This window comes from Bidens hawaiensis, unplaced genomic scaffold (genome assembly GCF_021521415.1).
Source record: "Bidens hawaiensis isolate Kalapana, Puna unplaced genomic scaffold, B.hawaiensis_p1.1 tig00000512_1, whole genome shotgun sequence".
Lineage (NCBI taxonomy): Eukaryota > Viridiplantae > Streptophyta > Magnoliopsida > Asterales > Asteraceae > Bidens > Bidens hawaiensis.
The window spans coordinates 5,602,543-5,617,539 of NW_027491033.1; the positions used below are offsets into that span (position 1 = coordinate 5,602,543).

Below are 14,997 nucleotides of genomic sequence, written 5' to 3' on the forward strand. Positions count from 1 at the left end.
CGTATAGGCGTATACTGGTCGTATAGACAATTTTTGGAGACAAATTTTTTATGACCTTATGTGATTTATGACTTTAACATCTCATAATTATGAAGCCATCATCCATATATATTATCTTATTTGCATCATATTTTGTTAGCGATATAGCCGCTTTCCTTTTCGACCGTTTCATGTTTTGTTTCAATTACATAGAATTATGATATATGCTGAAAGGTTGAATAATATAATAGAACTATACGGCTCGTAAAGTCGTTTTCAAGCTGCGATGAACAATGGTCAAAGCCTAGCTGACTTTTTCTGCAAAAGTTTTCTATACTGTCGTATAGCCTTATACGACTTGTATAGGGTTTATGGTGTACATGGTGATATACGAGCAATTAAATACCTATACGGCCATTATAGCTTGCAAAAAGCTTTTTTTCCCTCTGTACACTTGTCTATACGAGCCTTATAGACATGTCTAGTCAACATGGGGGTGGTGTATGAGGATCACATCCCTTTCTATTGAACCAGGCAATTACTAGGTTGAATCGATATATTTATTCTAAACACGTTGAATGATCATCATCCTAGAGAATGTCGTAGTAATCGCTAGTTGGTCGGTAGAGCTGTAAACTAATGATTAATCAGGATTATCTGAGATTAATAGTCGGCATATTTACACCTTCCAATTGTTATGAAAAGGAAGGAATATCGAGGCCAAGATTTGATAGCCCAGAAAACTTAAAAGCCCACCCAATTGAACATCCCCTACCAGCCGCCCAAAACACATCCACCAAGTGTCCTGTCCCTCACTTGATCATCTGATATCGACCTCTTTGTTGCAATCCGACATTACATTACACTTTCATTTCACAAAACCTAAACCCATATCCTTAATTCTTCTACTTCCAAACCCTAAGTTTTATCACTCTAATTACCCTCTTTTTCATCGCATAACATAACAATGTCATCATCAGTTTTCAATCTATCCAAACCTACCAATCAATCACCACAACCCAAAGCCTCAAACCCCTAGGCACTCCATTCACATACCCACTTCACACGCAACCAAACCACCACGTGCACAACTTACAGTTACTACCCAAGAGGATGTGATTAACAATGAGAAACAAGTGATTGTTGGAACATATGGAAGAACACCACTTGTGCTGGCAAGTGGCAAAGGGTGTAAGCTGTATGATGTTGAAGGTAAAGAGTATATTGATCTCACTTCTGGTATTGCTGTTAATGCTCTGGCCCATGCTGATCCTGATTGGATTCAAGCTATTACTCATCAGGCTAGTGTGCTTGCACATGTTAGCAACATATATTACACCCTTCCACAGGTCCGATTTCGTATATTCGGTTTTTAGATTGTTATGTTTTCGGATTTTAAGTTTTATGTGTGTTACTTGTATTGCATTTTTATATGTTTTTGAATCGTCAAGTGATTGTATATGGAGAAAGTAATTGACTTTACAGTAAATTATTAATGTACATATATACTATATGTATGTTCATGTAGAACAATTTTACGCATATAGCCATGAGTAGGGGTGTAAACGAGCCAAGCTGCTCATGAGATACTCGAGACCGGCTCGCTAAAAGCTTGAGTCAGCTCAGGCTTTCTAAAAATAAGCTTTTTCAAGAAACAAGCATGAGCTTCGTTTATCGAGTTTAAGCCTGCTCGCGAACGATCTTGTTATTATTGTATTTTTTATTTAATATATCAAATATATATCTATATAATAACTATTATTATACATAAATTTATGATTAAAATGCTTAAATAATATATATACTATGCTATATATAAAAATTTTAATTGTGGATAAATTAGTAAATAGTTAAGAACTTGAGCTCGAGCTTGAAAAACTGACACAAGCTTTAGATATAGAGCTTGAAACGAGCCGAGCTTGAGCTCTCGTAAGTTAAACAAGGAGCTTGGGCCCTGCTCAGCTTGTTTACACCCTTGCCACGAGACACGCGAATCTTTGTTAGCACGTCTACTTTTACTAACCTAAGCCCTAAACGGCTAAACCTTTTTATTCTATACACAAATAACAAACTTATACGAATCTATACGAGAATGACAATGCATACACAAATCTATATGCAATATGGTATTGCGTATTGTTTTAAGTCATGATTAATCAGAAACAAAGTCCCGTATGCAAGTAAACGTAGATAAGAGTTGCATATTGTAGGGGTATGGTACTAAACCCGGTTTTACGACCCTAAATTTATTATGTTTGGCGTATTTTATTATATGGACTAATACAATGTTATTGGGCTGAGAGGGTTTTGTGGAGGTAACCCTAACTGGGCTAGGCCCATTAGGGTACCATGATGGTGGCCATAAGGCTCTCTATATAAGGTGGTCTCCACCTCCTTATTAAAGGGTCATGCTCAATAAGAGCCACCACCACTTTTTTGTGTCTGTAAACAAGAGATCCTCAGGATTTCTTAGCAGTCACCTCCACACACCCAAAAAACCATTGCAGGTCTCAAGCAACCGGAGAAGAAGAACAAGACGTGGTTCGTTCATCTCGAAAATCCGTGGAAACATCGTCATGGATCAGGTCAGATTCATTTCATGCTTCGACATTGGCGCCATCCGTGGGAGGGCAACGAACTACCCTTCGATCTCCCTCTCGGTTGTCAGATCTCTCCCAGGAAAAACCCAGATCTGGAAGTTTACAGAAAAAGGCTTCAAGGCTTGTTCTATTAAAGCTCAAAAAGATCCATAGATCTAAAGGAGGCTTCCAGATCTGTGCAAAAAGAAACTGCCTGATTCGAATGATCAGGTCTCCGGATCTGTGATGGTTTTAAATCCGCTCCGAGCTTCAGATCTGATTTACAGATCTGGATCTAGATTACTGACCTGGATTTTAGGTTTAAAATTGCAGATCTAACTCTTAAATTGCAGATCCAAAAATTATCAGACTTCCGCCGCCAAGAACGCGCGCCCGCGGATTCTCACTCCGCAGCCGTGCATGTGCCGCCACGGGAACCACCACGTGGGTTTCGCGCAAAAGACCTCCACCATGTGGGTTTTGCGCAGAAGACTGCCATCACGCATTCTCGCCAGCGGGTCACCATTCTGCCGACATGCGTGAGCGCCCGTGGAAACCACCGCGGAAACCACCATGTGGGTTTTGCGCAAGAGACCTCCGCCATGCACGCGCACTCGCGAGTCACCATTCCATCGCCGTGCATGCGCGCATCAGGCCTCGCGCCAAACTTAAAGGTTGGGAATCCTCATAATATCCCATATGGCTATGCGCCATACTTAAAGGTTGGGAATCCTCATAATATCCCATATGGCTACGCGCCAAAACTTAAAGGTTGGGAATCCTCATAATATCCCATATGGCTACGCGCCAAAACTTAAAGGTTGGGAATCCTCATAATATCCCATATGGCTACGCACCAAAATTAAAGGTTGGGAATCCTCATAATATCCCATATGGCTACGCGCCATACTTAAAGGTTGGGAATCCTCATAATATCCCATATGGCTACACGCCAAACTTAAAGGTTGGGAATCCTCATAATATCCCATATGGCTACACGCCAAACTTAAAGGTTGGGAATCCTCATAATATCCCATATGGCTACGCGCCATACTTAAAGGTTGGGAATCCTCATAATATCCCATATGGCTACGCGTCATACTTAAAGGTTGGGAATCCTCATAATATCCCATATGGCTACACGCCATACTTTAAGGTTGGGAATCCTCATAATATCCCATATGGCTACGCGCCATACTTAAAGTTTGGGAATCCTCGTAAACCCATACGGCTTCGCGCCGAGTACAAGACCGAACGCGGCTCCGCTCCGTTCAACATGCACACCACCATGATGCTTGAGCGCAGTCGCATATCACATGCTCATGCACCACATATGCTCACGCATCACATATGCTCACGCATATTACATGTGCTTACGCATCACATGCTCACACATATCACAGTCTACGCGCACGCGCACGCAACATCCGGGCATGGCGCATGACACAAAGTCTACGCGCACGCGCATGCAACATCTGCGCGTGGCGCGGGACATAAAGTCTACGCGCACGCGCATGCAACATCTGCGCGTGGCGCATAGCACAAAGCCAGAGCCTATGCGCACGCCCATGCAACACCTGCGCGTGGCGCATAACACAAAGCCAGAGCCTATGCGCAAGCGACATAACAAATGAGTAGTCTAATCCCAAATCAGGATAAGGACAGCCTCATTTAGCAGCAATAAATTTAGGGTCGTAAAACCGGGTTTAGTACCATATTTTATGGTTAAAGGAGTAATTTGTTTCTGAAATTATAAATACAAGTTTTTTTCTAGCAACTTTTCACCTTTTTATTTAAGTGCTATAATTGTGACCCAAAAATGAATTTCTTTAACCTTGTTATGCAAACAAAATATATGTTAAATTGTTGCAGGTGGATCTTGCACAACGTCTCGTTGCTAATTCATTTGCAGATCGTGTTTTTTTCTCCAACTCGGGAACAGAAGCTAACGAGGCTGCAATAAAATTTTCTAGAAAGTTTCAAAGATTTTCACACCCCAATAACACGGACCCACCTACTGAGTTTATCTCATTCACCAACAGTTTCCATGGAAGGACAATCTGGTCACTTGCTTTAACCAGTAAGGAACATTACAGAACACCTTTTGAGCCGGTGATGCCAGGTGTCACTTTTCTGCAATATGGGGATATTAATGCGGTTCAAGAGTTGTTATCAAGTGGCAAAATTGCTGCAGTGTTTGTGGAACCGATTCAGGGTGAAGGTGGAATATATGGTGCTACAAAAGATTTCTTAAAATCTTTGCGTGCTGCGTGTGATAAAGCTGGAGCTTTGCTGGTATTTGATGAGGTAAGTACTAAGATGTTAATGAACACGTAAGTGTTTGAAATATGCAAATGGGCCTCCGCCTAGGCTGAAACGGGCCTGATCGTAGGTTTGGTTAAGCTCAAAAACCCGATCCAACTAGGTCGTTCAAGATTTAAAGTCTGATTAGGCTCAAGAATTTAAACTGTATGTCATAATTTAAACTGTATGAAATAATACATAATAAAAGAGTCGAGCAGAGCCAAGCTTGACCTGAATCTTCATTTTAAACTGTATGTCATAAACTCATAATTTAAACTGTATGAAATAATACATAATAAAAGAGTCGAGCAGAGCCAAGCTTGACCTGAATCTTAATTTTAAACTGTATGTCATACACTCCTAATTTAAACTGTATGAAATAATACATAATAAAAGAGTCGAGCAGAGACAAGCTTGAACTTTGTAAATATAGCTTAAGAATCTCAAAACTCAGCGAGTTGAACTTTGTAAAAAAAAAATTTTAGTGCCTCTGTTATTCATATTAGTGAAACACACTTACACAAGGTTTTAATGTTTTCAACTGCAGGTTCAGTGCGGTTATCTTTGGGCCCACGAAGCATATGATGTAACCCCTGACATAATGACTCTCGCCAAGCCTCTAGCCGGTGGTCTACCAATAGGCGCTACACTAGTAACCGAACGTGTAAACGCAGCCATCAACAATGGGGACCATGGAAGCACGTTTGCAGGCGGGCCCCTCGTATGCGCGGCTGCAATCGCAGTCTTTGATAAAGTATCAAACCCTAGCTTCTTATCTCGTGTCACCAAAAAAGGCGATTACTTGAAACAAATTTTGACGACAAGACTAGGAGAAAACAAACATGTGAAAGAAATACGAGGTTTTGGTCTTATTGTGGGGATTGAGTTGGGTGTTTCTGCAAGCCCGCTTGTGGATGCGTGTCGGGAATTGGGGCTTTTGGTCTTGACAGCTGGCAAAGGGAACGTTGTTAGACTTGTACCGCCGTTGATAATATCAGAACAGGAACTTGAATCTGCTGTGGAGATTATATGTGGATGTTTACATGTTCTCGATGAGAATAGCTCTAATTAGGAGTTTAATGGGTTATGAAGGGGTAGTTTTGTCATTTCAAATGGTGGTGTGCAGATTACCTCTTTGTTTTAGCTTTATGATTTCATGGTTTTATGGGCTTTAAACTTTGTCAATTATGAACTGTGATCATTTCTGTAGTTTTATATTTTATTTTAAATTATAATAAAAAAGTTGTATTATAATTTGTTTTGTTGCTGATATGATGCAGGAAAGTTGATAGCGCTTTCATGTTTAAAGCTATGGAAATAAACCATGTTTTAATTCCAAAGCAAAAGCAAAATGAAAATAATATAATACGAAATGGCAAATTGTCAAAAAGATGTAATGCAAAATTTGACGACAATTTAGTATATTTAAGAATTGGTTACACCAAGTCATAAGAGTAGGGTTGTACATGAGCCGAGTTAGACCTATTGGGCTCGAACTCAAACTTAAATGAGCTTGGCTTGGTTTGGCACGATTAATTCGTGCGTTTTTTTTTGTTGAATAAATGAAATTAGAATATAATTTTTATTCATTATCCTCTTGGTTTAAGCCTTATAGAACTTGTTTTATTTTTTTTCGAACGGTAACTTTCACATTTAAGTTATCTCACTGCGCGAATACGTCACGCCGACTATGTTGACATGATCGGGATCCACACTGGCATCCGAGTTTGGCTTGGCGTTCCTGGTAAAACCCAGTTGGCTCACCCCGCCCGAAGGCACGACAGGTTTTAATGCTCTAGTAAAATCCGGTCGGAATCAGGATTCGAACCCGAGACATCCGTGTCATCCATCATGTTCCTGACGTGTTGGAATCAGGATTCGAATCAGGTCGAAACTTGTTTTATTGAAACATTTTTTCATCAGAAATCGAAAGAATATAAAATTTTAAATTATTTCTCCCGAACTTTCTCAAGTAAAAAAAGGTTTAAAACCTCTCCCTCTCTCACAATCGTCACCTTCGCCATCAATATCACCATTTTAATTTTTTCTAATATATCAATATTATATAAAATAATTTAGATATTTGGTACCGCAAAGCCGCCATTCGGCCACTTTGCGGCACCGTATGTGTGGTATTTTTTTTTGTATTAGTTTATGTTCGCAGTGAACGTCGAAAACCAACCGAATGTCCATTTTGTTTTTCGTTTTTTTTTATTACTATTTTGTTTTAATTACGGTACCATGAGGGAAACCGACCGAATTTGCGTAAGAGAAAATTCCAATTTGCCTCCTTGTGATGTATCGGCGGGTGATGGATTGACCACTGAAAAAGAATTTGCACATTATGTAACAATGTATTTGTTAATTTTGTAATATGAGCCCCTGGTTGAGGGTACTTTAGTAATTAGACAAATAATAAGAATATATAATAATAATAATAATAACAATAATAATAGTAATAAGAATAATACTAGAGCAGCTCATCATCATCTATAACATCATCTCAACCATCATCATCATCTTCTCAACTCTCTCATCCCTCCCCCGTCGCCACCGTCGCCGTCGTCGTCCACCGGAAAACTTCCCACCACCAAACCCATAAGTTTTATACAAGAATTTGAACAAAAAAAGCATAGATCTAGATCTAAGGTGTGGATGAGATTTGAAAATAAATATGGTGATGCCACTTTGGTGAGCAAGAATGGTAACGCATGGTGTTTGGTGAGTGGTGATGTGATGATGGAGGTTAAAAATGTGAAAAGGGCCAGAATCCGATTTTCTGACAGTCGGTGGCCGGAATCCGATTTTCCGGCAGAGAGGCATGATAGGATGGCGGCTATAATGTTTAATGACCAGAATACAATTTTCGGCGGCGATGACGGCGATGGCGACGGTGACGGTTTGCAGGTGAAGAAGATGGGTGGTGGTGATGAAGATGAAGATGAAGATGGTGTGGCGAAGGAATGGTGGTGACGGCGGCGGTGATGGGTTGTGGGTGAAGAAGATGAAGATGAATGATGAATATGAAGATATGAGTTTGTATTTGAATGATGATGTTAATTTATGTGTTTGTATAAGATTTGTGGGTTAGGGTTCTTAGACGGAGATGATGTTCTTGATTTTTTGGGTTTGTGTTTGTGTTAGGGTTCTTGATGTTCTTGATTTTCTGGTTTTATGTTCTTGATGTGTTTGAATGTTAATGATGAAGATGAAGATGAAAATGAAGGGTGTAATAGTCGTTTAAGCAATTATTAACCACTGCAAGGAGCATTCTGATCATAATAAACACTGCAAGGAGCCAAAAAAAACCCGCCCAGTAAACACAGGTGCGCAAAATGTGCAAATTCTTTTTCAGTGGTCAATCCATCTCCCGCTGATATTTCTCTTTGCGTAAACTCTCCACGTTTTGTTTTAGTTCCGATACCGTAAAAAAATGACCGGATGCTTATTTTTTTAGTTTCGATATCGTAACGACCATGATGAAAAACGACCGAATTCGCGTAGACTTTCCGCATCAATACGACAATACCTGGGATCGATAACGGTCAGGTATTTACCTATGATCGAGTTTTACCGACCGACGCCGCGCCATCGGTTTACCCAAAAATTTTTTAACTTATTTGTTTTATATTTTGTCTTAGTTCCAGTAAAATAATGCACGTAATCAAAACCAACTGAATTCACATTAACTTATCAGATCATCTCATCTCATCTCATCTCATCGCTTAGATTTTACCGGCGTCACTAGTTTTTATCTAAAAGAACATTTTAAAATTTAATAACAAAATAAAATCATTTCATCCATAAATTAAACATATATCATCATCTACCGAATATTCAAGGTCTGTTAACTCCCATTGGCAACCGACATCGGAGCAAGCAACCAATATTGCGTCAAACCACCGGCATCCTTACTCACACTCAATCAAGATCCATCAGCAACCAAATTCTAAGATAAACCATTAAACCCTAGATCCCAATTCATGATCAATTAACTAATTAATCCCCAAAATGGGTAAACCCTTACTCTACGAAATCATCGAAAAACCCGCAACTAGTTCCATCATAGGATTATGCTCCTTAATCTGGTTCTACATCCAAAAGCATAACATCGGATACTCCCATGTCGGATTAAGCTACGAAACCGCCGTTGATGGCCACCATTGGCGCCTCATTACCTCCGCCTTCTCCCACATTAGTGTCATCCATCTTGTCTTCAACATGAGTGCCTTATGGAGCCTCGGTTCCCTCGAACAATTACCCGCTTTAGGCACCGCTTATTACCTTCATTACTCGCTTGTTTTGATCATATTATCCGGGTTGTTGGTTTTAGGGAGTTACCATGTGTTGATCAATCGGTTTAAGCTCGAGTATTTCCGTCGGGTTACTGCTGTCGGGTACTCGTGCGTTGTGTTCGGGTGGATGACGGTTTTGTCCTTCAAGCAGCCGTCGTCCAAGCTCAACCTTTTCGGGTTCCTGTCGCTTCCGATTAGTTTTGCGCCGTTCGAGTCGCTGATTTTTACTTCGATTATCGTCCCGCAAGCGAGTTTCTTGGGGCATTTGTCGGGGATTATTGTGGGGTATGCGATCTCGTGGGGGTTGATTCATGGGATGAATAATTATTGGGCGGTTTGTATGGTGGGATGGACTGCGGTCCTGTTTGTGATCAGTTTGAAGCAGTCGGGTGCATGTGATTTCGGGTTTGTTAAGATTGAATCGGTGACGGATCCTACGTTGCCGGGTACGGGTCGGATGGTGCAAATGGGTTCGCTTTTGGATGCTCACGATGAACTTGTATAGCAGGCATGTGATTCTTGAATATTGGTTATTGTATTTGGATTTATGATTATATTATGTGGTTTAACAAATAGTGTTGTTTGTGGTGAATGGTGATACAGAATTATGCAGTGTTTATATGTTTTTGTTTTTGTGTTGAATATCTATGTTGGGGTTTGTTTCATTTCATCTATATAGGCCGGGCTTGTAGAAATGCCTGATCTTATTATACATATACCTGGTTACGGGTCAGAACGGGTTCAGGATGGTAGACATGCTAGTTGGAAAAGAGAAATTTAAGAGTTGCATCATAGAAGTTTAAGTTTGATGTGGATTGTGGATGCAGGGGTGGGATTTTTTAGTACCCAATTACCGAACCTGACCCTAAGTCAAACGAAACGCCATTAAACAAGACCCGACTAACTTGAACCCGGTTAAACATATGACCTGGACCCGAACCATGTACTCGGTACCGTGCTTGGTTGGAATTTCCTCTCGACCAAAAACCGAGCCTCTTTCTAACTCGATTACCAAAACCCGAAATCTGATTAACCCGTCATTTATTGGGTTGGTGTTAGGATAGATTTTCACCACACAAAACTTGAACAACCCCGAAACCTGAGAAAAAAAATACCGTTTGACACCCCCTAGTTACCTTGTACTTTCGATTGAAACTCAACTGCAGTTTCACACTCGATAATTGTCAACAAAATTCTTGGGCATAACTGTCAATAACTGTCAACAAGAGCAGAGGGAGTCCCGCAACAAAATTCTTGGGCATAACCTTGTAGTAGTCACTGATTTTGGTAATCGATCAACCGGGAGAAACCGTATTACTATTTTTTTTCCATCTCTCCATGGCACCCTTGATTGAGTGTTGATATTAGCACAGGACCGAAATTGGAACCGAAAAATGGGAAAAGCGAGAACTATGAACCAAAATCTTTAGCATTAAGGTTGGTCCTGGTTGCAATGGATTTTGTGGGTCAGTGTCTAATAACCGATTCCAGCAAGTACTGTTGTATTTTGCGGGTCTGTATAATAACAAGTTTCAATAAGTACTAGCAGTTTTGTGGGTTCCGTGGGCTGGCCCGCCCGGTTAATACCAGAACCGAATAAGAGAAGAAATGAAAATCGAGAGCCTAACCGACTAATAGCACTAGTGAGTTTCACATGTATAGGGTGTATTTGGGATTGCTTATTTTACCTCCTTTTAACTTATTATTTTTCTGAAAAGTTAATAATTTGATAAGTTGTTTGGCAAACACATAAGGATTTTTTTATTTTAGCTTATGAAATAGTGTAAATAAATTGACTTTGATAGGTTGTTGGATGATGACTTTTTGAACCTAGATTATAACTTATTATTGGCAACAATTACCATAACACTTCTCAAAACCCCATTACACTCTTTTTAAAAGAATGCTATTTTTTGTTATTTGGTTTCCTCCACCCACATAAGTTAATTCAAACATTTTTTTTAAACTCAGTTTAGAAAAGTCATAAGTTAATATTTCATTTTAATAAAAAGACCTTTTAGACTAAAATAAGCAATCCCAAACACACCCGAAGATGATGTCATTTTGTTAAAGATTGAAGTGCAAGTTAACAAGATTATGGTAGTAATAGTGATGAGGATTATGAATGTGATATGTATCCTTGCTATGATCCTAATGTGGATTAAAAATGCAAAGCCTATGGTAGGCATGAAATTCGCCTAAAACTAGTGATATCAAACTCTACCTCAAAAAAAAGACAATGATCATTGATAAAGTGGAAAAGAGACCATTTAGAGAAAGAGAAAAAGAACTCGAAAGTTGGATTATAAAGAAGACAACAAATGCAACTTTTAAAAATCATAAAATTTAGAAGAAAAACAAAAAAACATGTTATCTTAAATTTTTAATTGTTCAAATTAAATGAAATGTCACTAATTATAAATTATGCATCATCAGCCCACATCACTATTACAACTAAAAAAAAATACACAAAAAAAAAAAAAAAAAACTTTTTTGTATGATCATATCGGTGCTACTTGTCTGGATATTAATACTCTCTTTCCCTACCATACCAAACATCTTGGGATTGATATTTACATTTTATTTGGGCATGGTTTTGGCAAGCTCTCTTTGGATTCGCTATGTAATTCCGACTCATCAACTTGCAAAGGGATTGTGTTCGACTCAGTTTACTTTATATAAGGTCCATGTTACACATCCATGCCAATGCTTGCGTGATATGTTAAGAGAGAAAATTATATTTGAGTCTTGAGATAATATATATAAGTATCTTCTTTTTTCTTTGCTTAAACGTGAAATGTTAAGAGGGTGGATTAGGCATTTCGAGGCTTAAAGATATTAATAACTCGTTGCTAGCTAAGTAGGGATGGAGATATAAGACTGAAGCTGATGAGTTATGGAAAAAAGTTATCGACTCCATTCACTATCAGGTTAAAGACAGGGAGGTTGTCCCAAGTAAGAGAGGTAATACTGGTGTTTGGCTGAATATAGCTAAGGCGATAAATAGTTTTACTTGGGATGGAAGTAGGCTGGTGGACTTAAAAAAAGGTTCATTAGGTGATGGCCACAGATTGATTTTTTGGTATGATAATTGGGTGGGGAGTCGCAGCTTAAAAGATGTTTGTCCCAATCTGTTCAAGTTGGAGCTGAACAAAAAGTGCATAGTTAAGGAGCGTTTTTTGCGGTTTGAATGAAGGATCGGCTGGGCTTGGAATTGTAGAAGGAGCCCAAGCACATCCCAAGAAAGGGCCGAGTGGGAAATCTGCATCCAATTAGTGATGACCACAGATTGATTTTTTGGTATGATAATTGGGTGGGGAGTCGCAGCTTAAAAGATGTTTGTCCCAATCTATTCAAGTTGGAGCTGAACAAAAAGTGCATAGTTAAGGAGCGTTTTTTGCGGTTTGAATGAAGGATCGGCTGGGCTTGGAATTGTAGAAGGAGCCCAAGCACATCCCAAGAAAGGGCCGAGTGGGAAATCTGCATCCAATTAATGATCGCAGCCAGGAGGAAGGAGGGCCCGGATAGTTGGGTTTGGCTCGGTGATAAAGAAGGCGTTTTCTCGGTGAGGTCAGTAAAAGGTATGTTTCTCAAAAGTAATGTAGTGGGGAATAATTTTGTAATGAAATGGAGCAAGTGGGTGCCAGCTAAGTGCAATATTCTTGCTTGAAGGGCTGAGATGAATAGAATTCCTACTCGGGGAGCATTGGAGCGCATAAACTTAAGAGTTGAAGATAATTTGTGTGTGTTTTGTGAGATGGGTGTGGAAACGGCGGACCATCTGTTTACAGGTTGTGCGGTTGAGGCGATAGTTTGGGATCATATTAGCCGATGGTGTAAAATTCCTCATATTTTCAGTTTTTCGGTAACAAATCTTTTAGAGTTGCACAAGACTGTTAAGCTCGGTAAGAAGGAGAAGAAAGTGTTTCATGGCTTGGTTATTGTAGCGTGTTGGATAATTTGGAAAGCGAGGAATGAAAAGGTGTTTGAAGGCAAAGAAGTCAATATTGAAGATTTAATTGGAGACATAAAGTCGCTTGGTTTTTTTTTTGGTTTTTGAATAGGGGTAAAAACCAAAATTTTGATTGATCGAAATGGTGTACATTTGAGCTTATGTAACGTTTTTTCGTTGTTTTGGGTTGCTCTCCGGGTTGTGGAGGCAGCTTGTGGGTGTTCGCGGTGTTGTTCGGTTTTTGATTGTTTATAAAAGCTTATAGTTCGAGAAAAAAAACACGGAAAACTCACATCTGAAAACTTATTCTTAAATCTTAAATACACACTATTAATTTGTCACGGTGGCATATCATTTTATACCACTGAGCTACTTAGTTATCATCATCTATAGTTAGTCACTGTTTTAAGTTTTAAATAATGGTTAGATAAGATTTATCTACTTCCTATTCTTAAATCAGCCCTACATATATACACATTCGGCTGATCAATGTAATATTGCAATCCATTCATTCAACTTATCATATACGGAAATCATACTACTTAGACCATCCGTAGAGAGTGGGCAAATTGTGAAAACACCCCCACCCCCCACCCCCCAACGCCGTTTTTTGTCACATTTTGGGGGTGAACTTTGTGGATACGTGGTTGGACCGGCGTTTTGTGAGAGAGAGGGGGGAGGGGGGAATAGTTAATGATTGCATGAGAGTTGTGGACATTTTACCACTACATCTGTTTTTTGCAAAATTTTGAAATGTTGACCGGGCATCACATGACATAAAATTAACGCCTGAAGTGGTGAACTTTGACTACGGATATGACTATATCGATCTTTATTTATGTCCTCACGTTGGTAAGGTATGAGCCTTAACTCGCTACACTTAGTTACCAAATATATTTTCCCGATTACAACTTAATTGAAAATGTGCTTGACTGATTATCTTTAAAAAAATCGCTAATCATGAATATATATTTTTTAGTTTACCAAATCTTAAGGGTACTCGGGGCACAATCTGAAAAAACCCAGTTTACCCAAATCTTCTAGCCAATTAAATAGAGACACAACTCAAAACTATCCAAATAAACTCGAATTGATTGGGGTGGTGTTCCGTATATACTCATGCTACCAAAATGCATACTCGCATACACATACAACATTCGTTCATTTTTAAAATCACATCCGCGTAGTAGAAACTGAAATTAGAAACCAAATCAAGGGATCGGTGCAGTATTGTCTTCTGTTCCTTCCCCCAAGTATTCCTTCAACTGCTCCACGCCGTCACTGGCCGCTGCAAATCCTGGAAGCATGTTCTCCAAGGGAAATGATAAGTTGTCGTACTCATTAAGGCACATCTCATACTCTTGGGCAACATTTCTTACATGCAGCGGGTGTTCTACAAAAGGACGACCGGCTTGGGCATAACTCATTCCCTCATCAAAGCCCAACACGCGGACGGAGTTAGAAGAAGCAGCAAGCAGGAAGGCCCCACTATCTGTCAATTTTGTTCCCTCCTTGATATGCTTAATAACCTATAGAGGAAACACAAATTCAGTAACGATTGCTAAACACAAAAAATATTGGTAACAACGGAAGAATGAGATAGCATATCGTGTTAAGACCTTGGCCCAACAGCCAACGTCGTGCCCGCTGTCACACACCGGTTTAGGGCCTAGGCGTGTGACCATAAGTTGGTATGTGTTTTTTAAATACATCAGAGTTGCAGTTTATTTTTAGCGGAAGACTTTGGTTGAATAAAATATTAGTTTATTTGAAAACTTATCGGATAATAAATACCCGGTGTTTGATTTATAAAGCTTGTTGAAATACTGTTTGCAATAATTTAATAATTAAAAACTGAGCCATTATTACCTTGCGAGCATCTAACTCC

At 39.4% G+C, this 14,997-nt stretch overlaps 1 protein-coding gene and 2 pseudogenes across 2 annotated transcripts; all 3 read left to right on the forward strand.

Annotated features, from left to right (window-relative positions):
* Positions 1–944: 944 nt before the first annotated feature.
* LOC143631935 (acetylornithine aminotransferase, chloroplastic/mitochondrial pseudogene) lies at positions 945–6,084 on the forward strand (annotated as a pseudogene). Its single transcript, XR_013153460.1, has 3 exons — positions 945–1,328; positions 4,431–4,865; positions 5,410–6,084. The product of XR_013153460.1 is annotated as an acetylornithine aminotransferase, chloroplastic/mitochondrial pseudogene (transcript).
* A 2,612-nt stretch (positions 6,085–8,696) lies between these two features.
* On the forward strand, positions 8,697–9,807 carry LOC143631946 (RHOMBOID-like protein 13 pseudogene; annotated as a pseudogene).
* Positions 9,808–12,650: 2,843 nt separating this feature from the next.
* Positions 12,651–13,217, forward strand: LOC143630728 (uncharacterized). The gene is made up of 2 exons (XM_077099658.1): positions 12,651–12,727; positions 12,830–13,217. Exons 1-2 carry the CDS (start codon positions 12,651–12,653, stop codon positions 13,215–13,217), a joined length of 465 nt encoding a protein of 154 aa, XP_076955773.1.
* The last annotated feature ends 1,780 nt before the right edge of the window (positions 13,218–14,997 follow it).

Excerpts from the sequence above, each read along its gene's own strand:
- LOC143630728 (XM_077099658.1), top strand. The coding sequence starts at position 12,651 with ATGATCGCAGCCAGGAGGAAGGAGGGCCCGGATAGTTGGGTTTGGCTC. Across the intron at positions 12,728-12,829 it reads GAAGGCGTTTTCTCGGTGAG|GGCTGAGATGAATAGAATTC; the intron begins GTCAGTAAAAGG and ends TCTTGCTTGAAG.